Source organism: Dufourea novaeangliae, unplaced genomic scaffold (genome assembly GCF_001272555.1).
Source record: "Dufourea novaeangliae isolate 0120121106 unplaced genomic scaffold, ASM127255v1 scaffold125, whole genome shotgun sequence".
Taxonomy (NCBI): domain Eukaryota; kingdom Metazoa; phylum Arthropoda; class Insecta; order Hymenoptera; family Halictidae; genus Dufourea; species Dufourea novaeangliae.
Window position 1 is genome coordinate 321,019 of NW_015374020.1, and position 23,277 is coordinate 344,295.

The following is a 23,277-nucleotide window of genomic DNA, read 5'->3' on the forward strand; positions in this document are numbered from 1 at the left end:
CTGCACGGGATGGTACGACCTTGGTACACGGCGTACACGGCTAAGTCAATAAACTGGGTGACGCAACTCACTAGCGCGTTGGATCGACGGAGAGCACCGATACTCGGCACGCTCTACCGTACTCTCTCGCTCGCACACCTCCCTCCCATAGACCACCGAAATTCCTCGGCACCCGTCAACACCGACGGAGAGCACCGATACCACGGCTCGCTCTACCGCTCTCGCTCGCACGCCGTGACGTCACCCGATTCCCGGAACCCTGCGGCCACGAGATGGCTCAGTACGGTAAGGCATTCCCGCAAGGGAAATTGTAAGCCACCGGCCAAAAGGTAGATTTGATAAACTATTTATGAAACTACATCTATTCTGAATTTATCTGTTACAAATAAACAAATGTAAGGCAAGATATAAAAACGAATAAAACAAGAACATGTAAAAAGTAACATTAATAAAATGTCCATTAACGATGCATTTAGAATAAATTGTCTTGTAGTTAAGAGAAAAAATATATACTTTTCCGTTTCATGTTTCATGACTGTCATATTTATCCCTTAAACTGAAGCATCGGATATTTTTATTCCCGTCACATCATATAGACACACGCAATATGAATGGATTATATAACACTTCATTTGTACTAACAATTCTCCGAATTCATGCTTTATCAGTAACATTGGCTATTGTCACTAAAATGGTAACAGGTTTACGCAGCCCTATGAACGTGGGACAGAAAAAAACATTGGATGATAGGTCTATTCTATACCTAGTCGGTGGTTACAACAAATTAACATGTTTCATCAATTTTACGGCATACTGCTGCTGTTACCTGTATGGTGTCGGTGGCATATAACTCTATGTATATTTCTATGTCTATGCTTGGGTCACTTGCCATCACGTATAAAAGAATTAATAATAATACTTCAAAATACTACATCGGTAGCAATCGGTAGCTGTTAATGCACATAATTAATTCAGAGGGTCCAGAAATATAATTTGAGAGCATTGGAAAAAATACAGAGGATACTGTATATCATGGATCCATAAGAAATGGAAAGCTCTCAGTCTGGCTGCTGTTCAGACCACAGTGTGGTCACCACACTATTCTAATGGGAGTTAACAGGCCGTGGGGTATTTCATTCTTGAAGTAGAGTGGAGAACTGTTTTGACTGTTGGGTCTATTTTATTCATTTGTTTGAAATAAAAGTAATTCGCAAACATGCCCACCTATGAAATGCCAATATTATTGCGTATTATGAATAAGGTACCACAATATATTACGTTTTTTAAATAAGTTTTGTTTCTTTTAGAATGGACTTAACCTGTAACTCGTTATACAATTGTACATATTATGTCTTATTACCAAGAAACAGTAAAATTTCTTTTTAACATAAGCGTGAAAACATTGTTTTAAGCGGTGGTTTAAAAAAATTATGCAAATATTCTATTATTGTGTTTTGTTTGTATTTTTTATGAGACTTGGTTCTTCTGCAAATGAACAATAGATCGTGTTTATAGGTAGATTATTCGAGAGTTTTGAGGAGAATGGCAGATACAATATTCGAAACAGGTGGTATTATTAGGAAAATTGAAAATTGGGGAGAAAAACAGCTTCCATGTAAAGCAAGTTCCCATGGCAAAGTGCATAGAGAAGCTGGGTGAGCTAATATGTTTCTATCAACTGAATAATTTTATTTGCAGTTACTGTCAGATTGTTATTATAAAATAATTATTGTACATTGCTTTCAGTTATTTTTTCTTTTGCTTTGATGTTCCACCAACTTCATTAATGAAACTTAGCGATGAGTTTAATAGGGATATAGATGTAATTAGGACAAGAATATATAAACAAAATCCAATAGAATCGAATGAAGAATGTACATTGGAACAAGAGTTATTACCTCCAGCTTACAGGTAACTATTTTATTTGTATGTGTAATATACCTCACAGATCACAAATGGACAGTTTTATGAATTTTTTGTTTCAGACCTAGTATATTGAAGTTATTAGAAGAAGGACGCAGAAAAAAGAAGCACGAGTTCAAATACAATTCTGGGCTTGATTACTATCCTTTCCAATAATTGATATATTCGATATTATTTATTAGATGTCAAGACACTTTGTACATATTATTAAAAAATAAAGCATTTACTGGTAGTTACGAAGGAAGTTGGAGAATTATTTATGTCCGTTTGGAGTGGTTTATTAACTCATCATTAATACATTATGAAAAATTATTTTTATAATCATCAAAAAATATTTGTACAAAATACTTAATATAATTATATATCATTTATCATTATACAATAATTATAATAGCTTTTATCTCACGTATAACAGGAATTTTTAAAGTATAATTTGGTTACATTATAACTCGTAAGGGGTTTTCACAGTAACAGCAACAGAGTAGCTAGTTGCACCAGTAACTCTGTTTTATAATCTATACAAGATATTTAACAAATGCAGAGCCACTTTGTCCAATGTTTGCTAGTGGCATAATCTAACTTTGGATACTTTGTTCCTACATGAGTTCTCAAACAGTGAGTCACATTTTTATCTTTTTCACAACTGATCAACAGTATACTCATTACTGTCCAAGACATAGACTTCAATTTCACAATTTGAGCATAGCTGTGTAACATTTGAGATTGCTCGATTCGCCAAAACAATACATAAAACCTGATAACATACCTACAGGTATGCGCGTACTATACCGCATCCTAGTATAAATGCATAGAAAGTCATCTGGTGCATCATTCACGCGCGACCGTGTCTGTTGTGCGCCATTTAGAATAATTTGGACCACGACAAGAAAGATTGTTGTACGACGAACGTTGTCTATACTTCTAGTACATCGTGAAAATAAAATAAAGGGGGACGGGGGGCGAGTGAATTTATGGAATCTTTTTCAATGAGAGGATGAACATTTTCACATATGTCTAGTGTTTCCAAAGTTGATTCCACTCTGGTTAGCACCCTTGTTGCTGCCGTATTGTAGACTAATCACGCCCTGACCAGCCCTTAATTGCTCCTCGGTGAAGTTACGTACATTTTTGTCCGCCTCTTTTGGTCCGATGCTTGGTTTACCATAGTTGCCGGCCTAGGAAGCAAATTTTAAGTTACAACAATGTCAGGAAGTTGTTTCAAACAGTGAAGCAGCCTGGGCCCTTTTTAGACACCCATGTATTTTTCTTCGTACACATCATGAGTGTGGTAGTATCAATGGTACAAATGCGTATTAGCTGATTCTTAGTACAAAAATAAGTCGAAATCGTAGAAAATACCTTTCTCGAAAATTCATCTAGTGCACTTTCAACTAACATTAGTACTTAAAATAAGTAGGAACAGTTAGACAGGAAGAGTCATGTTCTGAATCATAGTAAATGGCACACGAATTTAGTGACTCTTCAATTTCCATTTTCTTAGAAAAACAACCTCCAACATGAAACTTCATTTCGTGTTTTTAATTTATTTTTACACGAGGATACAATCCATATGCATTTCTATCAGTTAATACCGCCACATCATGAATAATTTCTGAATGCAAAATTTTCCAAGAAACTGCTTGTAACAAGGAACTCTTGAAATTATAATATATTACCACCTCATGCGGATAATTAATTTATATGCACAGTGTATCACCGAAAAATGTCACGGTTCGATAATTCTACATGGCATTTTGTATGTACATTTTTGTATAATTCTTTGGACGACTGGAAATAAATGTGTTCTACCTTTCTACCAAGGGATTGGAGACAAATCACGACTGAATTGAGATTTTGTCTTTCCCAGAGATCAACGGTCTGGAATGTCTCTTGAGCCGGGACACCCAGTGCCCTGGCGGCCTCAAGGAAGGCGTTTATGTTTTCCATACACTTGAACGCGAGACTGGTTTTGTTAATTTTCTTCACCGAGCCCTCTTTAATGTCGTTCACCAATCTGAAAAGCGGGAAAAACAGGAATTATTATCGAGAAATCGATGGTCGAATCATTAATCGTCGTTTCACGAGGTCCAACTATACCTGCAAAGAAGGGTGCCGTCCTTCAGGATTTCGTAGAAGTTGTCCATATCCCCGTTGGTGCTTATATTTTCGCCGGTGATTGTCTTGATCCATTCCAGACATTCCTGCGCCAGTTCTTCGCTGTATTTACTGTTGATCTGCAACAGAACCAGATTCATGATCTTCAATCGGGTGTTTCCACGAAATCTCTATAATCCATAAAGAACTATAACATTCTATAGTCTACCAGTAGTCATTAGATAACATTATATTATCATTTAGGAACGGATTATACATTAATTTATAACTTTAACCGAATGAAATTTTAATAAGGTTGAATAATAATCCTCGTGTTTTATGCCGTAAATGTGCTGTTTATACCTCATAAATATTAACATTTTTGTGTATTTCATTATCGTATTAGTAATGGATAGAGAATTTTAATAGGCTCCGCAAAGTGAACCCAGGTCATAAATCGTTCGATCTGATATTTATTTGTTGCACATTTTATTCGTCGTCGTATTTACGAGATTTCCATTAATCTTTCAAGCTCGTAGGGGCACGAGCCTCTCTGTCGCTGCTTGTTATTAATTATACGATGTGCCAGTGATCCAAGTAACACATCCTGTAGGGTCTGCGAAACGAGTGTTGCCTGCGGAGTCACTGACCCAACTTGTTTGAACACTTCCCCCGTTGTTTCTTCGACACGGCCCACGAATTCACCGCGTAAACGCGAGCATCGTTTCGGTGAAAGTTTTTCTGTGTCGTTTTCAAGAACCCGTTTCCACCTACACCGGGAAGGTTTACAAATATGGACATGGGTTTCCTTATCCTCCTATTTTCCATGCACGTGTTTTCTATTACATTCAAGCATTTACTCTTATATTCATGATATGAACTCTTCCGTGTCACTGTTTTCCTTCATTTTCAAACGTACACGCTGAAAACATTGACATAAAGGAATAAAAATCCAATGTCGATTTTTTCTATTAAAATTTGTTATTCGTGATTTGTAGAAAGTTATTAAGATATGTAATGACACTCGTCAGAATAATCGATAAAGTGCCCATGTGGAGAATCAAGACTACTAAAATATAATAGGTTTTTTTTTGGCGGTTCATTGAACAAGAGGAACATGAAGTTTTCCTTTCATTTTTTTTTCCAATTTTATCTAATCACCTAGCCATGCGCGTGTATTTTACGGTACCGAATATAGTATTTTGTAGTGCCACAGTCGCTCAAGCGTCCTGTTGACAAAGATTGTATCTGGAAGACCGGTAGAGAACGCGCAATGGACGCACAGTTATTCACGTATAAGGCTGCCTAAAAAGGAAAGGTTCGTATGCTTGGACCGTCGTATTCATCCTGATGCAGCATGCATATTCCGTTAGGCATACGGTGTCTCGATCGTGATGTATTCCGCCCCGTAAAACGTCTATAGGCGTCTCGATCGTGTAAATTAGAATAATACAATACCGATTCAACGTCTGTTAGATCTATAAGAGATGTTTCGCTTTAGAAACAGAGATGATGATTAGAAGACACTTCCCATTCGATTAACTGAAAAATTCGAATTTCGTAAATTCTTATATTCTACCACTGATTAGACTTTATGGAATTAAAGGAAATTGTAATGGACGCCATTTTTATTGGAATACACAAAATACATCAAATTGAGCTACTCCATTCAGTAACTTATTTTCCTCTAATTCAATACATTATTTCCGAAGAAAAACGTAGAGAAAATAAATTAAGCTTCAAATTGAAATCAGTAATGGCGTCATTTAATGTTCCCACAACCGTGATGATCCTAGGGTTCACATTGTCCACAATTTTTCATGAGAATCCTATCATTCTGACAGTGCATTTAATTTTAAATCGTATGACGATTACAGGTAAGTGTGAATACCGTTGCTACGGTTTCGCAACTGTCTTCCCGCAAATATTTTTCATGTTCGACGATAACGTTCAAATCGGTTCGTTCAGCGTCCACTATCTCGGTGATACGGACTCATAATATGTAGCACTGCGTGAATTCTATATATAGATATTAAGTAAGCGCGCGATAATTTTATTAACGACCAAAAAAAGAATGACCACACGTTAACGTGGTGTACCCGCAACATGTATCTGCAGGATCCTGTTGATGGTGCGGAACGAAAAAATGGCGGCTCTAGTTCGATGATCAACGAGACAAATTGTAGGCTAGAGGATCCATTCATACCTTCTTTTTAAATGTAAATGGTAGTAATGTTTGCAATAATTACTGTTACATAAAACAGGATGATTTGCCTTATATCTTTGTGTGACTTTTTACCATTTTGCTACTTTTAAGTACAGAATGGAAGGAAATAGATCAAAATGACTTTGCAGTTGGTAGACGAATGATAAATATTAAAGCTGTGAGACAATATAGGTCACTCAACCCATAATTTATCTTTGAAACAACAGTTTTTCACCGAAGTAAAACTCGCATCGGCTTTTAACAATGTAAATATTACTACCTTCTTTAGATAACATAGGACAATGCTTCCATTCAAATGACAGATTTTTATGCAGGTATCATTCGTTATTACTTACGACTTCTCAAAATGGTGCGGAAGGATGGAAGAGAAATAATTATGCGATTATCCGCTGGAATACCACTCGGGAGACAATAGTCATCTTTATATTAAATTCCAAGAAGATCACGCCGGGACTTTATAAAGAGTGAACAGCAAGAGGAGAAGTTTTAGGGACAGGGTGTGACGTCTACCTATAGATTCCACAGCATACCAAGCGATCTTGGATCCGGCTCTTCTCAAACAGGCTTCTAAAGTTCGAAGGGTGTGGTGGGTTCCATTGTGTTCGAAATTATGTGGGGTTATAACGGACCCTCACCTGCATCCTTTTTCTCGTTTCTTCTGACGAACATCCACGAACTGTACTATCCTAAGTTGATCATTCTACCTCTTTTGATGATACAAAGAAAACACACCGTGGATCCGAAAGAAATTCCAAACCGATTCAGACGTTTTCAACTACGATCTTCTTCAGTAACGAGTTTTCAATCTCGATTCAGGTTTTTAATCATCGACTTTAATTGAACAATTCATGCCGCGGAAGCATTTGGTTCGAGCAACGAATGCAAATTGCTGCGAATTGTTGCAAACGGGCGAGATTCGAGTGCGTCAGAAAAGCTGGCCGGGGGCAAGTGCTTGGCAGTTAAAGGATCGCCTTATGTACCAGCGCTCGCGCGACGATGACGCTTTTAATGGCACGTTCTCTCGTTCACGGTCACGTAAACTGGGTCAGAAGCTTGGGCATCGATGAACCACGAGGCGATTCGAAGGAATTGCCTCTTCACCGACGAAATCGTTATCCTCGTTTACACCGAGTCGAGTTAGATTAATTTATTGACCGTGGTATGTACGAACTTTCTTAACCAATTTTGCTGATTGGCCCAGTAACGATTCCCTAGATCCTCGAACTTGGCACATCGGATTGAAGGTTCAATTATCTTCGAATTGAGAAACAAAAGAATAATAATGAAGCGTGAATAAAAGCGATACGATTATTACTTTTTGAGATTATCAAGAAAATTCTAATTAAAAGTCACAACAGCTTTGCAGGCGGTAATTCTTCGTTGTCGAAGATAAGAGGATCGAAGAGCAATTGTCTCCTCGTGACATGATGTTTGACAGGCCAATTAGTTATCGATCTAGCGATAACTGGTGTTTGAACTCGATAGTACAGATACAGTTTCTTTTAAGGAAATTCTTATCTATCAACAGTCTGGCGATTGCTGCTCGATATCTAACTGGTAGCAGAACACAGTAAATTCAGGAAGATACGACGTACAAGGCACTAATTTTACTCAGGTTAAATTGTATACTTTAAATGAATTATTGACGTGGCTTTTCTTTATTCACTGAGAAATGTCGGATATAACGTTCTGTCACGAATTAATATTGCAGTTTCAGGTTGGCAATTTAAGATTTGATAAGAATAAGAATTAAAAACATATATGAAATAAAATAAAAATGTCTAAACTATTCTCGTCTATGAGAATTATTACCAGACACACTATGTACACTATGCCCAAGTTTCAGTTTCATAAAACGAGAAGGAAAAAGTGAATACATACACGGATTACGTCGATCCACCTTGATCGCGGATGCAAGGAGAACCAGTTCGACCAGTTTCCATTTCGGTGCAGAAACTCGCCTCGATGACAGAAGATTTGCCCCCGAAACGATCACGTCTCCGACGATCCACCTTAAATGGTGGATCGCGTTTAAGGAAGATCGAACTCGTTGCGTATCGATTTGATACCGGCACGATCCACGACCCACTTTCTAAGAATTCTATAAGGCAGCTGTGCTTGTAGATTCGCTTTTCGTCCCGTGCGAGCGTGAAAATTCGTTTAATTGTCCGTAAATTCGTGAACACTGTAATCACGAGACTGTAATCAAAATTTCTTTTCAGACTTTTTGCAACATTCGATTATTTCTGTTCTATAAATAAAAAAAATGTTATTGTTCGCTAGTGGTTTTTACCGAATTTATACTAGTTTCATTAATAATCCATCGATTGCTTATTCAATGATTGACTTCTTTTTGGTAGTCTTTTTTTAAGAATTTAAGGAATGCTGTTTCCAGTGCCGAAAAAATCGAACTTTGTTCTTACGAGTGAGCACACACCTTCCCAGAGAGAGAGAGAGAGAGAGAGAGAGAGAGAGAAAGAGAGAAAGATCGTCGACCCACTTCACGAGGCCTCGCGATATTTCAGCATGGCTTATTCACTTATACGCAAGATGTTTTCAATTGTGAGCTACCTTGAAGGTTGTTGCTTGGTGTCGACCATATAAGGGCCTCTAAACGAGATGAAGCCAGAACAGGTAAGGCATCACTGGCTGGTGCTAGCACGTGGAACTGTGCAAATTGAATGAAGTCACTTACCAGCACGTCAGTGTTACACAATCGCTACGAACCTTTGACTAAAACTGCTTAATCTAATTTCTCGATCTTAATGTAATTCGTGTCACTTCCAAACCTAATGTCCCATATTCTCAACCCATTCATATATTAACTTCTTTCTCGAACACATGAAAAATATGTCATTCGTTCTTTACCATTAATTAATTGTCCCAAGGAAGAAGACTTTAAAAAAGAATTACTAAAAATTACAAAAGTTATAATAGATTAGTAACGACCACTATTTTCCAAAGATATTGAGAAATAATGTCGAGATAGGACTATATCACCACTATATTACCATTTTATCAAAAGCAATAGTAAACAATGCTTGACGAAACAGAAAAATGTTAATCAACCTGCTCTTTACATTAATCCACATCTTCCAATATTTCGTTCATTTACTTTCAGCCTCGTAGCAGGATATTTACGTTACTTCAGAAAACCGTGCCAGATCTCCTTCATTCATTTTCAATAGCCTTCCTGTCAATATCGTAATTGATAGTCTAATATCAAAATCATCAGGATTTAGTAGAATTTTAAAAGGTACGAGAGGGAGGGAAAATATCGAAAGAAATACCTCGCTGTTGCGATTTGCATCTACGAAAACTCCTCGAACAGCCATAAATTTGTCCAACAAATCATTAGTTGACGCACGAGGCCGAGCAAAACGGCAATAGAGGCGAAGGACACCGAGCGTGCAACACGAATTCCGTTAAGCAAATCAAGACGTACGTGGACGTCTGCCTTCTGCTCGATTTCTCCATGAAAACTAGGAAACGAGGTTCCCTTGTGATTCGTTCGAGCGTCCCACGAACGACGGTATGCACACAATCGACGAAACATCGCCGTTACAAGTGCCATCGTGGAAAGTTCACGAAAAAACTTCGCGTGGTCAAAGAAGTAATCGGTACTAATTGTTGACTTCCTCGTAGACTGGGGAATTCGCGTTTTCTCTTGGAATGCTCCCCACGTATTATGCGAGAACAATAGAATACTTTTATCCGGTTAAGTGAGTCGTTTGAAAACATTGCTGTTCACTTAGTACGATTTCTTCATTATTTTCTTTTCGAAAGTCCCCCTAACTTCGAGCCGAACGCAACCGTGATCGGTGCACTTGTTCGAGTAATTGAATAAAAAATCATTCGCATTGTAAATTTCGCTGGGACCGTTCATTTTTTGGTAACGTATAGATTGGGATACAATGGCTGGAAACACTGTGTTCCGATAGTTGATTGACTGCACAGATACAGATATTCGTGAATCGTTCAGTGATTACAAAAATGCTTTTAATTAAATTGACCCCCTGCCTTACAATATTCTTGACGACTTTAGTCTCTAGAATTATGTACTTTTACCGAACAATTTTAGTATACTGAACTTTAGAATACTGGATAAATGCATAAAATCTGCAGTCTAGTTATAAGGCAAGGGGCTAAGACAGGCGACAGATATATTTTGTTTAAAGTCGTGTCGCCCAACAGTCAGTCGAACAAATAAAATTTATTTACGATCGCTTGGTGACGTTACCCTATTCGCTAGGATCGACGATAGTCTAACTTTATCTAATCGACTATCGAGGTTCAGTGTTTCCAACGATTGCATTCTGGTCTATGTGTCACGTTAGAAATGTAGAACAGTTCTGAACATGTACGAATGACGAGTGATAACGTTCCGAGTATACGACGCTGATTTGGCAAAACCACCACGGAGGGTATAATCGTGCGATCTCACGGTCTTCGGGGTAATGTATCGCGATTAGGTTAAGTGTAAGCCACGGTTCCGTTCTCGGGAAACTTTCTCTTGTCCGTGAGTCACACTCAGGCATAGCTTCTTCCTTATGTCATATGCTTGTCAAGAAACTGGCCGAGTCGACTTTAATTATCGATCGTTCGCCTTCACCCGATGATTTATTACTTAATCCGACGATCCTTGTTGGAACACGTTACGAAGCCCTTTCTATGTAATTAGTTAAACTGCCGCTGGAAGGCTTGGGAGTCACTTGTAATATTCATGGATCGTGAAAGGAAACGATGTTATACATTAATGAAGCTTACAACGTGAGCTAATGTAGTTTACAATGATTATATAACCGTACGTTAGGTGTATTAGCACTGTCAACCAGTGATCTTAGAGTATTTCGGCAAATTTAACGCTTGTTTTGTGATAAATCCAAGGTCTATGATGCTGTGGTAATATTAGTAGGTACTCTGGATGGTGATTAGAATTAGTAATATGTTACAAGTTTATTAAATGCAATAATGAATCACCTATTGGTAAACTTATTGGTATAAAAAAAATAAAACAGTGACAGTGAAAGGTAATTATAGAATTTCTGTTTTCAATTGCTAAAGTCAAAAATGGTTTGGGCCAGACTGTATCGTAATGGAAATCTAAATTATGCTATCTAAAGCGTGCTGAAATTGTGCTAACTAAATTATTCCTCCTTGCATATCAGATACTAGTCGCCATTCATGTATGAAATAACACGAGAAGTGTGAACTTTTTAAATGGTTTCATATTCGAACGAGTGACTAATAATGGCGTGAAAATAACTAATCATTCAAATAGATTAAGCGAATTGGAGTGAAGTTAATTATACAAGCGTCCGGTCTGGGGGAGGATGACCCAATTCGCGAAGACCTCAGAGCCCACCCTTTATCCGTGGCCTTGCATTCTTTGAAATTACCAGTAATAAAATTCCCACGACCCTTAGACAACAAATTTCACGGTCGAGAAACAACCATGAATTTCCCACTTAAAACACAAAAAATATTTATCTGATCTTGGGTGCACGATAAAAATCGCATCAATATTAATAAGCTGGCGGCTGTTGTTTCAAAGAAATGTATAATACAAAGGAAAAGAGAAAATAAAACAAATTCGAATGTGAAATAAAGGTGTCGAGTCACTTCCTTCTTTTCGATCGCGAATCGAACCTAGGTTCACGCGGAGATCTCAATGATCGACACGGCGATGAGCGGTAGAAATGGTCATCCAACGTGGGAATTTTACGGAAACGAGAGGAACCAACCGGGAATAGGCGTGTGTCTAACATCGATGATTAGCTGAACGAACGGAAACTCGAAGACGCGTGTAGTTCCCCGTGGCGTCTATAGGATTCCTAAAACGGAAACCACTTTATAGCGCTTCCTGTGGCTAATACAGATATCCTCCTCAGGGATGAAGCACGCCTATTTTTAGATCCGGGGCATAATACTGCACATTCATCGCCACGATGTTCACGGAACCACGTGTCTATAATTGTTATCTCTAGAGCTTTGAACGAAAAGTCGCTGCCATATGGGATTTTTAAAAAAACTAGTGGACGGAAATTCAACTAATAATAACCCCTTGGATACCTTGTTTCAAAAAAAATAATCAACACGGCTCTGTAAAATACAATCAAAGACAAAAGTTTTATCAGATGCAATGAGTTTGCTGTTTTATTTGCAACTCGAGATATTTAAGGAAGAAGTACCCACGTTTGCTCTTGTCTTTGTGAATTACATTATAGAATGTAATTTTGCATAAAAATCCACAGTCTAGTAATGACACTTGTCAATGGTACTTGTAATGGAAATTCTATTCGTTAGTTTAGTTTGCATTGAATCAACAATACGTAGATTTTACAGATTTATGTTGCTGTAGCAGCGCCGTTGGAGTACAAAGAGTTAACAGCAGGCTAATAGCATAATACACTTGACAAAAGAAAAAAGGTTTAGAAAGCGTGTTAGATGGAAAAGAATAATTGACCACAGACTTACAATTCCGTTGTAGCTTAATGTATCAATCGGTTCCATAGGCAAGAAAAACTAGGAACACTGATATACTAAAAGAATATAATAATTAGACTGCGGATTTCTATGCAAAATCAAAGTTTTTAAAGTAATTTATAAAGACAGGAGCGATCGTAGAAATTTATTTTCCCTCTTGAGTATCTTATTGGATTCAGAGTAAACTAGAAAATTCGTTGGATCTGATGAAAGTTTTGTTTTTTATTGTATTTCACAGAGTCCTTTAGGCTATAAATGCATAAAAATCGCAGTCTAATTAATAATTATGTTCATGGTTGTGACATTTCGCGTGGGTGGTTGACGAGTGAATCATTTCCGAGAAATCTTTGAACCAACAGGGTCGGTAATTATGAAAGGTGGTCGTGGTTCGCGGACCATGCCACGAGATACCGATAACAATATTATCGTCGACCTTTCGCTGCACTGGAACCGTTATAGTTACACCGTGTAACTAACACGTGCATACGGGACGACTGATTATTCTATCCAATTCATTACGTAATCGCCACGAGTCCCGTAATCGAGCGTGCGCGACATTTTTTTGTGAACGTCGCAATCGTTCGACTCGCCCTGTTTCCCCAAAAAGTGGAACGAAACTGGCGGTGAACGAAATAGAACGAACCGTTGCATTTCAACGGCGATAAGCGTATCTTCGTAATGAGCGTACGTTCCTACACGAGTGCCATAATGAGCGTCCTTCGGACTTGTTACCCGCCAATTGTTACGACGAAGAACAAAACCAACCGGTTTTCCTCCAAGACACAACGGACCCCTTGTGTTTTGCCCCATTTTTTCTCCCCTCTTGTTTATAATTGTCAGATGGTCGTGTACCTTGTTTTTTGCTTATCACGGTGTAACAGTGTTCCCTGATTGGAGCGCTATCGCTATTAATTATCTGAGATGGACACTTGCACCCTGTCTCGAGTACGGTGCAACTGTGCCACGATTTTTCCTTTCTCGTTTAACCGAATGACAATAGAGATCAGTAGAATTCGTATTTAGACCAAACATTAAAAATGATTTGAAAGTTTATTAATTTAATAAACATCTGTGATCTCTTCCTAAATTATATCTACTATTAGAGTACAATTTTGGATCATTTGTTGTCTTTAATTGAGAAATGATTGGTGTTTTGCTTTCTTGTATACTATGAATCATAAAAATAATACAACTAATTAATAGTGATCACTATTGTAATGAACAAAAAATTGCAGTTATCTGAATGAATTTAATTAACAGATTGAGTTTCAGTAATAGTAAGCAAACTTTTAATGATTCAATTTTGTAATCGTTACGTGAACTATCATAATATTTTAGGAATACTACCGAGGCAATGACGGCGCGATTACATCGAAGAAGTGTACCATGGCCAGCGAGTTTTGTGAGGGACGCTCCCTTCTTTGGCAATGTTTCGAGAGTTTCATTTTAATTCCCCGGCCGAAAGAAAGGTTTGGCCCGCAGCTGTTGCCGGTGAACTTGCCTGCAAATTCAAGGTGGGCACGGTATACATCCTCAGGTGTTCCGACAAGGGGACACTCCTATCAAAACCTTGTAAATATTGCATAAATCCTACGCTCACACTGGACTTATCTGAGTTATGTGTGCAGATCACACTCTGTGTGCACGCCACACGATTACACTTTTGCACATTTCTTTGATAAAACTGCACCATTCAAGAGTTTTCACCGTAGCAAATAATATGTCCAGGATTTATACGAAGCCATGGAAAACTATGTTTCTTCACAGGACTAAAAAGTCTTGAAAGAATTATAACAAATGAATATGTGAGTGTCTAAAAAGTCAAAATGATCATGTGCACAAAGTAAAGTAAAGAGAATTGTCTTTAGAAACATTATTTTTATAAAATTTAATCCGATGTACAGATACGAGGCGGAATTATTATCTTATCAAATTTGAAACATATAAAAATTATTGTTAGTAGTGTAGACACTGAGAAATTTATAGAGACTGACGTTGATATAATTCAGCTTCCTAAAGGCTCATGTAATAACAATTTTGTTTTGTAGAGAGACACTTCGAAAGGCTTATTTCCAGAATTGTAAATTCCGTGAAAAATTATGCGGAATGATAACGGTGTTAACTATTTCTGAAATATTTTCCGACGTTGAAATTGCGTGTAAATGGTATTTTACCAGCTTTCATGTTACACAGCGTGCATTCCAATTACTTAAGGGCTTACTCTGCGATAAGCGTCATGGAATATCTCTGATACGAGCGGCATGATCTACAGACGCTTGTCTGACACGTACGCCTAGATCCAAGTCAAACACGCGAATAATCCTAGTGTTCCCTCGATCGCAACTAAACTGTCATAATATTTACTGTCCACAAATTCCTCTCGTGAATCACTGATGGAAAAAAAAAACAAAAACAGAATGAATGAAACAGAATATAGGGAACTTGTACCGATCAATTGACGATGGGAATGAATGAAGAGAAAATGAGTTAACGTTAACATAAAAATTACTTTTCGAATTCTCATAATAAACAATACGCGAACGTTTGAAAAAGTGCACCGAGCGGTAGAATTATTTACATTATATAAGAATTGTAGAAAGTACACGGTATTTTTGAGAAAATAAGTCTTGTTAAGGGGACGATATTGAAAATGTGTTTTCGTTATAATGTCAATACGAACATCACGTTTTCTAACATAAAATTTGTTTCCTGGTAATGAATCGATTCCTTTCTAACATATATGAAAGGATGGTTAGTAATTCCTCTAAGTAATAAAAAAATTATTATTGCAAATCAGAATAAAAAAAATTCACCGAAGAATCTAAAACTCACACGAATCTCACTATATCATCCAGTATACACTTTTCATTAAAATATCAATAATAACCTCTAGTTTGTCTTCTCCGTCAACCCCTTAACAAGATTATTATCTTCAAAATTTTCACTGCAATACGCACAGAAAAAAAAAAATGTGAACTCTCGATGAACATTCTCGAATATTAATCGTAAATCCTCATTTCCATTGAATACACTGCCATCCTCCACATCGCATTGATCAGTCCGTGGAAACATCATTTCATCTGACAGGAGTTCAGGTGCAACGAACCCCATCGACTGCGCGTGCGCGTCACCCTCAGTAGGTCGACTTCCTCGGGGGGATGGTCGGTAGTGGGTCACGGTGACAAAACCAGTCCCGAACAAAGGGAGGTGGAAAAAATTCGAAAAGAAGATGAAAGAACACAGATACTGGTCCCTTACCTTTCGTTGGGCTTCCGCCGCGAAACCCGACTTGGCAGCCCTGTTTGAAGCCATCATTAGTACCTCGACCCGTTTCACCGGTAAAAACCAAAATCAAAATAAAAAAAAGGAAAATGGAGAACGTCCGGAGGGAACAAACTTTGCGATGGCTCGCCTCGAAAAAAGAATCACCCGGGTTACGATGGACACTGTTCAACGGTCGCGGCTCGACTGACGCGATCAAGACCGCGCGACGCGCTGGAGAGAGTCCTTCGGACGCTTATTGGCCGCCCGTCCGCCTGCCCGGTATCGAGTTTTCGTCTGACGCCGTGACACGTGACCTCCGTTCTCCAGTCTGGCACGAGGATGACGTCAGTCGGCGTCCAACGAATTCTTGGAGCCGCTTTCATGGCCCCGTCTCCGAAAAATTTCTGCTCGTACGGAATTTTGTTAGTTTTCAATTAATAACCTGCTGACGATTTGAATCCGAATTTAGTGTATGGGTTTTATTTTTATGATATGTGCAGTGAGCATTTGGTGTTTGGAAACTATTAGGACCACTGATAGAATAAACGATTTTCTGGTTCACTTAGCTTTCTCTGAATTCGCAATTAATTATTGACTCGAAATCGTCATTAGCTTTTCGAGAGGGGATTTGTCAAATGACTGCGAAATGGCGTGAATCTGTAGAAAAGTGACGAGGAATACTTTCAAGACTAGACTGTATTTTGGTATTTTGTAAATAAATAAAAAATCTATGAAGACAAGACCACGTATTAATTTGAACACCTAATATATTCCACTTCCATTAGTACATATAAACACTTCTTTTTCTATGTTCGACAAAAAGTTACTGTTATTTTTAAATTCTAAATGGCAAACGTGGTCAGAAGCTTTAATAATGAATCGTGAATATTGTCGGAGAAACTATTGGATACAATTCTGTATACGTACATGGGCATCGATAAACGGTGGACGGGCCTTTTTAAGGAACCGTTCTTTTTTCATAATCGTCGCTTTGTTGATTTTTCTACCATATGACCGCGGCGTTCAGTTGATTTGTGTACAACGATGACGTCAACTCCAGATGTAGACTGATGAGTTTTTTGAATGGCACTCGTTGCGTTCCAAAAGTCCCCGAAAACCCGCGATACGATAACCTTATCGCTGCATGTATTTATGGGGAAGAATGTAATTTTAGTCCATGAACGTAATCTCAAGATTTAATCTACCTCATGGAAAATTCTATCACATGAAAAATTCTTCGTGGATCATAGAATCTTCGATCGAGTCCAAGTCGTGGTAGGATCCTTCGACCATCTTTATCCTGACCGCTTTCTCGTGTCCATCTGTTGCTTTAGGACGTCGCGACCAGAACTCGTTCTGGAAACGGAACCGGCGAGATAGGTCGTCCAAAAATTTTTTGTGCGCGCGTTTCACTTGACCACCTCCCCCTCGAGTAAATTCGAAATTGCCCTAGCGTCATAAATATTTGTATACTTTCCTCGTTCCATATATATTTCCATTATAAAAACTAGAAAGCCACGCGTACACGTTTATTCAGAAAGATAAATTCAGTACAGTGTTGACATTTATGACATTTGCAACAAGAATACCCAAGGTCTTGTTAATTTACACACGCATACCGGATAATTTAGTAATCACAATATCAATTGCCAGATATTCAGTTGTTCGTTTCAGCACTTTCGTAAGAAATCTGTCATTCGTTTTAATGCCATTGTTTGAATAAGCTGACTGACATTTATGAAATTGAGACAAAGACGATAATGATAAACATTAGAAATTAAAGTCACGTCATCGTTACAGAAGAAGTCGATACAAAGAATATTGTAAGTCAGCAATAAGTTTAACATTTCTGTTGTAACCATGACATAACTTTAATGTACAATGTTTACCATTATTATTATTTTTTTCGCCAGACATGATAAATCTGTTCACGATAAATAAATCACAATGACAATGAACTCTTTCTGCTGCCGCGTAATAACTGTCTTTTCTAAATCGTGCCCGATTCACAAACTTTCCGTCGACATCCAGCGAAGGCTACTGGGAGCTCATGGCCCACATATTTTCCGCTTGAAACTGTACCCCTGGGCTCGTGCATCGGTTTATACCCGCAGCATTCTAAGGACGTTCGGTGCCCCGTGAGAAAAGCATTGCCGTAACAGAAGGAACGCGCGGAATCCGCTTAATAACGAGCTTCCTCCGCTCGAGAGGAAGCACAGGGGCTTAAGAGTACAATCTATGTAAAGCACTTTGCTACTGTTTACGTTCACGATGTAAGGCACACTTTCGATAAAGGCCCATGCGCTGAAGTCTCCCCGTTGTAAACTACATAAATCTTCGAACCGGAAACCGGAGGGGCGAGAGATTTAATTTCGATCGTACCGAACGTGCGCGAGAAAGGAAACGATCCGCTTGTTTGGGAACTGTACACCCAATTCTGTTTTTACACACATTTTCTGAAAGAATGCGTGCAAAAAAACATTCGTGTAAAAACAGAATTGGGTGTATACATACTTTTCGGGATCGTGGAGGGTAACACGATGGGGTTGGTTTTTTCTTTTCTCTGGTCGATTACGGGCGTTGAATGAAACGTCCTATAATAGAGACCGATTACGATCGGCCTTCGACGATCTTGGCGTACGCGAAAATTTCTGCTTACGTATTTTCGTATACGTGTCACGTATCGATGACTCAATCGGCTGTACTCGAAGCCCCCTGTATAATCTCTGGAAGCACGACTCGATCGCAAGAACAAACTATACGCTCGTATAACATCTTGGTGATTTCCGTCACTATATTTGAAAACTACTTACCGTACTTGACGTAATGTAGCAAACGGTCGTGGACTTTTTTTTGGATACTTTACGTAACGAAATTTAAATTTCACATTTAATCGCGAACCTGGAATGAATCAGAGAATATTACGAATGATCTTTACGTTAGAATTCCGCCATTTTTGTTCCTGGTTTCTAAAAATATCAATCGTGGCGGCTGTTTCAGCAAATATTTAAATAATACTAAATGAAACAGAGAAGAATCATAATGTTACCATTAAATACTTATTACTTCTAAGACATATCTTATATTTGATGATGTCAAAGTAGAAATAAAGGTTATCGAATTATATTCTAAATCGAATAATGGATTAACCGTGGCATACCGAGGGGAAATGGAAGAAATAAAACGGACGAACGAGAATATTCTAATATGAAATGATAAGGAATCGCCTCGAGGCTTGTATCCTTATTCGTTTCCCTCGCGAGGACACCGGTCGTCGGGCAAAAAAATTCGAGCCTCACCTGGGCGTTACGCCACTGCGTGGGACGATGCACAGTGCAGTCGAGCAATGCACCAAGGTCGAGGCCACGTATACTCGAGAGTCATCTTGCATCTTGCCCGTGTGTGTACGCACGCGTGTGCGTCCCAACACGCGTCGAACGCTATTCGCCGCACGCAAAACGTGCGGTTAAGTGCAAGGACCTCCGCTCGCGTGTTTCAGGAATGCATCTGGCCGATTTCGTGATACCGATTTTCTCTTGCCGTGCAATTTCTACAATATCGACGCGCCTGACTTCTGTTTCCTCCATTCTTGCGACGGAGGCGAAAAAGAAAAAACCTGGCGAGCAAAGACTGGTTATGCAAAGTCATCGGCGCGTTCGATTTTTCTATGGATTAATGGATTCGTGGAACAGTTAGACGAACCTTTCATGAAACAGATTCAATGTTTCAGTGGTGGCTAGACTGTGGGTGTTTTATGGTTGCGTTAGACATTTCTAGGATACAGTAAAATCACCGTTATTCATTGTTTACAGAGAGATACGATCGTGTGTGGGAATTTTTTGATAATAGTGGACTAAGTTCATTTGGCTCTGATTAGTATGTATTGTGTTTAGGATGTGAGCAGACTAGTTTTTTGATCTTGTTAAATTTACTCTGACAATGCTAACATTATTGTAACTTACTGAAAATTAAACATATAATGTTACGGATTGTTCAGACACGACGAATTTGTATTTCAGATCTCAAATTTAGTATTTTTAACAGTGTAAATAATTTTTTTTTAAATGTTTTATTGTCAGTTTGGTGTACTTTCTGTGAATATTCTTACGTTTTTGTCAAGCTCATGCCGTATCTGTCGTTCAAGTTTTAGATTTTGTCGAATAAGGGGAAACTTTGGAAGAATGTCGCGCAGTCTGGTTTGATAATGCTGATGACACCGATCGAACTTGATCCGTAGGAATGTTCGTCACGGCACACGCGAGTGCTTACACGCATCATTTTGTTCAGTTATGATTCATCCGATATACAGATTGTTTTTGCACCATTACCACCGATAAGATTAAATCTGCGATGCTTCTTAAGGGAGTATCGACTTCGAATCTTTTACGGCGCTGTTTCACGCATACCAAGAGGCAATCACGCCTGATCAGTCGATCCTTTCTTGCTTGTCGATTCACTTACGGTTTCCATCGAAGGATGATTAAAACCGGATCGAATTAAAACCGGTCAAGGTGACGTCCTTGCAACCTGGATGGTCTTCTAGTCGAGGAATTCAATTTTATGATCGCTCATCGATCATTCGACTCGATCGAAATAATTTACGCTCAATTTCTCGATAATTGAAATAATTACTTATCGTAAAATTATTCCTTTTCTGAAACATTTTTAGATCATAGAAATATTCTGGGATTAAAAAGGATAATCTTGGAATCATTATTAGGTATCACTGTTGATATTTATAAATGTAGAGTATGAACAAACCGAATTTATAGTTTTTATTTAGAAATATAATAAATATGTGTGTACTTTCTTTGAGTTTCCCCGATGTTTCGAGAATTTCTCCTAGATACCATCAATCTCCATCAAGATAAACGTTGTCGTTTTCGTATTGATAAAGTATCGATACGGTACCCCGAAAAAGAAAAGAGAAATGTACACGTTCGGAGATTATTTTCTAGACAACTTTATTACATATCAGAATACAGCCTACAGCTTGTAAATTAGATGCTTATCGATATACTCTTAAATATAAGTAACATCCGGCAGGCTTAAATAAGAGACATTGCCATCTAAAGTCCATTAAAAAATATGAAAAAACGATTGTAACCGGATAAAAAATAAAAATCTGAAGAGTCATAATGCACATTGCTTTGCTTCTTTTCTCATTTTTATTATCGATTACAAAAAGTCCCCAGTGTGTATGTGTGATTATGTTGTTTTCTTCTTTCATGTATATGTATATGGGTCGCGCGAGCGCGTGTAACGATATGTACTGTGTCCGCTTGTGTGCGTGTTCGAATGGATAATTCAGTTTCGTCGTTTTTCCAGTAGTCACGACGGAAAGATACCAGATATGTGTATATATAGTATATATATACGTGGATATCCTTTTATGTATTTCCTGCGTTTCCCCCATTCCCTTCCATGTATCGTCTAGATTCACAACATGTACATCGTGTTATGCCAAGAATGTCGAGGAAGAGCCCGTGGCAGTGAACAGAATGGGTATGTAAATGTAACCTACGATCTATATAATAGATTATGTGATTTGATACATTGCTTTTGCATGCATTGTTAATGATATTTGTTTTCTTCTCCTTCCCTCGCGATAATTCATTTTATAATTCTTTATATTCATCTTCGTTTTATCCGTCGTCGTATAGATTAACTAGCAAGCATTATAACAACCGACACTTTATACTCCACCCCCCTTTCCCACCCACCCCTCCCATTTTTGTTCGCGTACGATTAGTCTCAATGATATGACGTGTCAAATATGTAGTAAAGTTACTCTCAGGGGCCCGCCAAAGCCAAACCATAAGTTGTCATCTTAATATAATTTAGCTATACAACGATGTATATCAAAACTTATAAAATACCCAAAACCACTGTGGCGGCGCCCCTGACCCTGCATTTGCGCGATATACCGTCTCTCTGATATGCGTTTAGAGCCAGACTTCTTATTGGTCATTGATTATGATTAAAAGTTTTTCACGTTGGATCTCGTGCACGTCTCTACAGATCGGGTTATCCCTCCCTTCGTCGATGTCGTTCGAACGTGTTCAATGGTTTTGAAACGTGGTCAGTCGCAATCGTTACTTGAATGCCGGCGGCGGTGCCCTTTGTCCGTTCGTTTTCGACGAGTCGTCGCTGGTCATCACCGTCACCAGTTCGCCGACAGCTTTTCCTAAGTCTCCTAAAAGAAAGATTCACATGTTTCCGGTTTTGGGACGATTCAGTGGCCACTCATTTCTACACGATTGAAATGAATTTCTTACTATATCGTGTGCAATCAAATTCTTTTTATACAACTGACTGTAATATAAGTGATTCGTCTTTTCGAAAATCGTTTTTTTATTCTTGAAAAAATCAGTAATATCAAGAATTTGACTACATTATGTGCACACAGACGTGGTCATTCACACTTAGAAGTTTCCCACCGCATGCACGAATACACACGAGCGACGAAAAGAAAGCCTGGCGACTGAATATTCCATAGTCGTGTGATTAACTATAAATACTTTTATGAGATATGTCGCTTAAGCGTTCAATCGAATACAAAAGGCAGCGTGTCTACGCGGATAGAAGGCCCAGCGGGAAAAGAAGCGTTTGAGAGTCTCACCTTACATCCATCCTGTCGCGTGAAAAAATAGGAAAGAATTGTTATTGTTAAGCGGAAACGGGTCATGCATAGAACGTCTAGCATACAGGAGTCTGATTACAATTATATGAGAATTATTAAATTGCGGTATAGTACACCAAGAAGAGACGAACCTGCCATATGTAAGAGATTACCCACATTGTGGGCAACGCTGTGAGAATGCGGTGGCGGTGGCGGCCTCTCTAAACTGCTCACACGTCCATCGTTCGAGCCTCCACCACCTACGCCCATATACCCATCATACCGATAAGCTTACGCTAATTTCTTTGTTAATGTGCAGTTAGCAGATTGTACATAGATATATGTATATGTGAACGTGATTTAACTAAATATAGCCGCAACGTAAAATGATCTGCACCCTTTCTATGTGTGTAAAGAAAGCCTAGATGAATATTTAAGAGCGGCTTGAGCCGACCTGTTTGCTTTACGAATTCTATTTAAAAGTTGGAAATAAGTAATCGCTTGTTGGTAACGTACCCGGCGAATCGTGGTAGTGGCCGTTCATCTTTGCTGGAGAATCGGTCGCCAGCTGTGACGCTGTTACGCTTCGTGTTTGTAACGTGCCTGTTTTCGACGGCGAAGAGGCATTCGGCTGCGTAAACAGTGAATTTATCATGTGTTA

At 38.5% G+C, this 23,277-nt stretch overlaps 4 protein-coding genes across 4 annotated transcripts in view; 1 reads left to right on the forward strand and 3 right to left on the reverse strand.

Moving 5' to 3' along the window:
• The first annotated feature begins 938 nt into the window (after positions 1-938).
• LOC107189077 (probable 28S ribosomal protein S6, mitochondrial) lies at positions 939-2,109 on the forward strand. Its single transcript, XM_015577511.1, has 4 exons — positions 939-1,261; positions 1,516-1,655; positions 1,747-1,911; positions 1,986-2,109. The coding sequence occupies exons 1-4, from the start codon at positions 1,217-1,219 to the stop codon at positions 2,077-2,079; spliced, it is 444 nt and encodes a 147-aa protein (XP_015432997.1). The 5' UTR covers positions 939-1,216; the 3' UTR covers positions 2,080-2,109.
• Positions 2,110-2,281: 172 nt separating this feature from the next.
• LOC107189004 (myophilin) lies at positions 2,282-16,135 on the reverse strand. Its single transcript, XM_015577432.1, has 4 exons — positions 15,989-16,135; positions 4,021-4,157; positions 3,733-3,937; positions 2,282-3,098 (listed from the first exon to the last, which is right to left on the reverse strand). The coding sequence occupies exons 1-4, from the start codon at positions 16,043-16,045 to the stop codon at positions 2,928-2,930; spliced, it is 570 nt and encodes a 189-aa protein (XP_015432918.1). The 5' UTR covers positions 16,046-16,135; the 3' UTR covers positions 2,282-2,927.
• A 27-nt stretch (positions 16,136-16,162) lies between these two features.
• LOC107188913 lies at positions 16,163-19,385 on the reverse strand. The gene is given in 5 exon segments (XM_015577310.1): positions 16,163-16,351; positions 16,353-16,398; positions 16,445-16,527; positions 17,220-17,350; positions 19,347-19,385. Coding segments are annotated over 5 exon segments (486 nt in total). The 3' UTR covers positions 16,163-16,164.
• A 2,353-nt stretch (positions 19,386-21,738) lies between these two features.
• Positions 21,739-23,277, reverse strand: part of LOC107188914 — a 41,441-nt gene continuing 39,902 nt past the window's right edge. Inside the window, exons 10-12 of the mRNA XM_015577311.1 lie at positions 23,133-23,247; positions 22,769-22,876; positions 21,739-22,190 (exon numbers count right to left, since the gene is read on the reverse strand). Coding sequence (XP_015432797.1) covers positions 22,090-22,190; positions 22,769-22,876; positions 23,133-23,247 — 324 coding nt within the window. The 3' untranslated portion in view covers positions 21,739-22,089. The remainder of the gene's footprint in view (positions 22,191-22,768; positions 22,877-23,132; positions 23,248-23,277) is intronic.

Excerpts from the sequence above, each read along its gene's own strand:
- LOC107189077 (XM_015577511.1), top strand. The coding sequence starts at position 1,217 with ATGCCCACCTATGAAATGCCAATATTATTGCGTATTATGAATAAG. Across the intron at positions 1,262-1,515 it reads TATTGCGTATTATGAATAAG|GTAGATTATTCGAGAGTTTT; the intron begins GTACCACAATAT and ends TCGTGTTTATAG. Across the intron at positions 1,912-1,985 it reads TTATTACCTCCAGCTTACAG|ACCTAGTATATTGAAGTTAT; the intron begins GTAACTATTTTA and ends TTTTTGTTTCAG.
- LOC107189004 (XM_015577432.1), bottom strand. The coding sequence starts at position 16,045 with ATGATGGCTTCAAACAGGGCTGCCAAGTCGGGTTTCGCGGCGGAAGCC. Across the intron at positions 4,158-15,988 it reads CGGCGGAAGCCCAACGAAAG|ATCAACAGTAAATACAGCGA; the intron begins GTAAGGGACCAG and ends GTTCTGTTGCAG. Across the intron at positions 3,099-3,732 it reads TCCAATCCCTTGGTAGAAAG|GCCGGCAACTATGGTAAACC; the intron begins GTAGAACACATT and ends TTTGCTTCCTAG.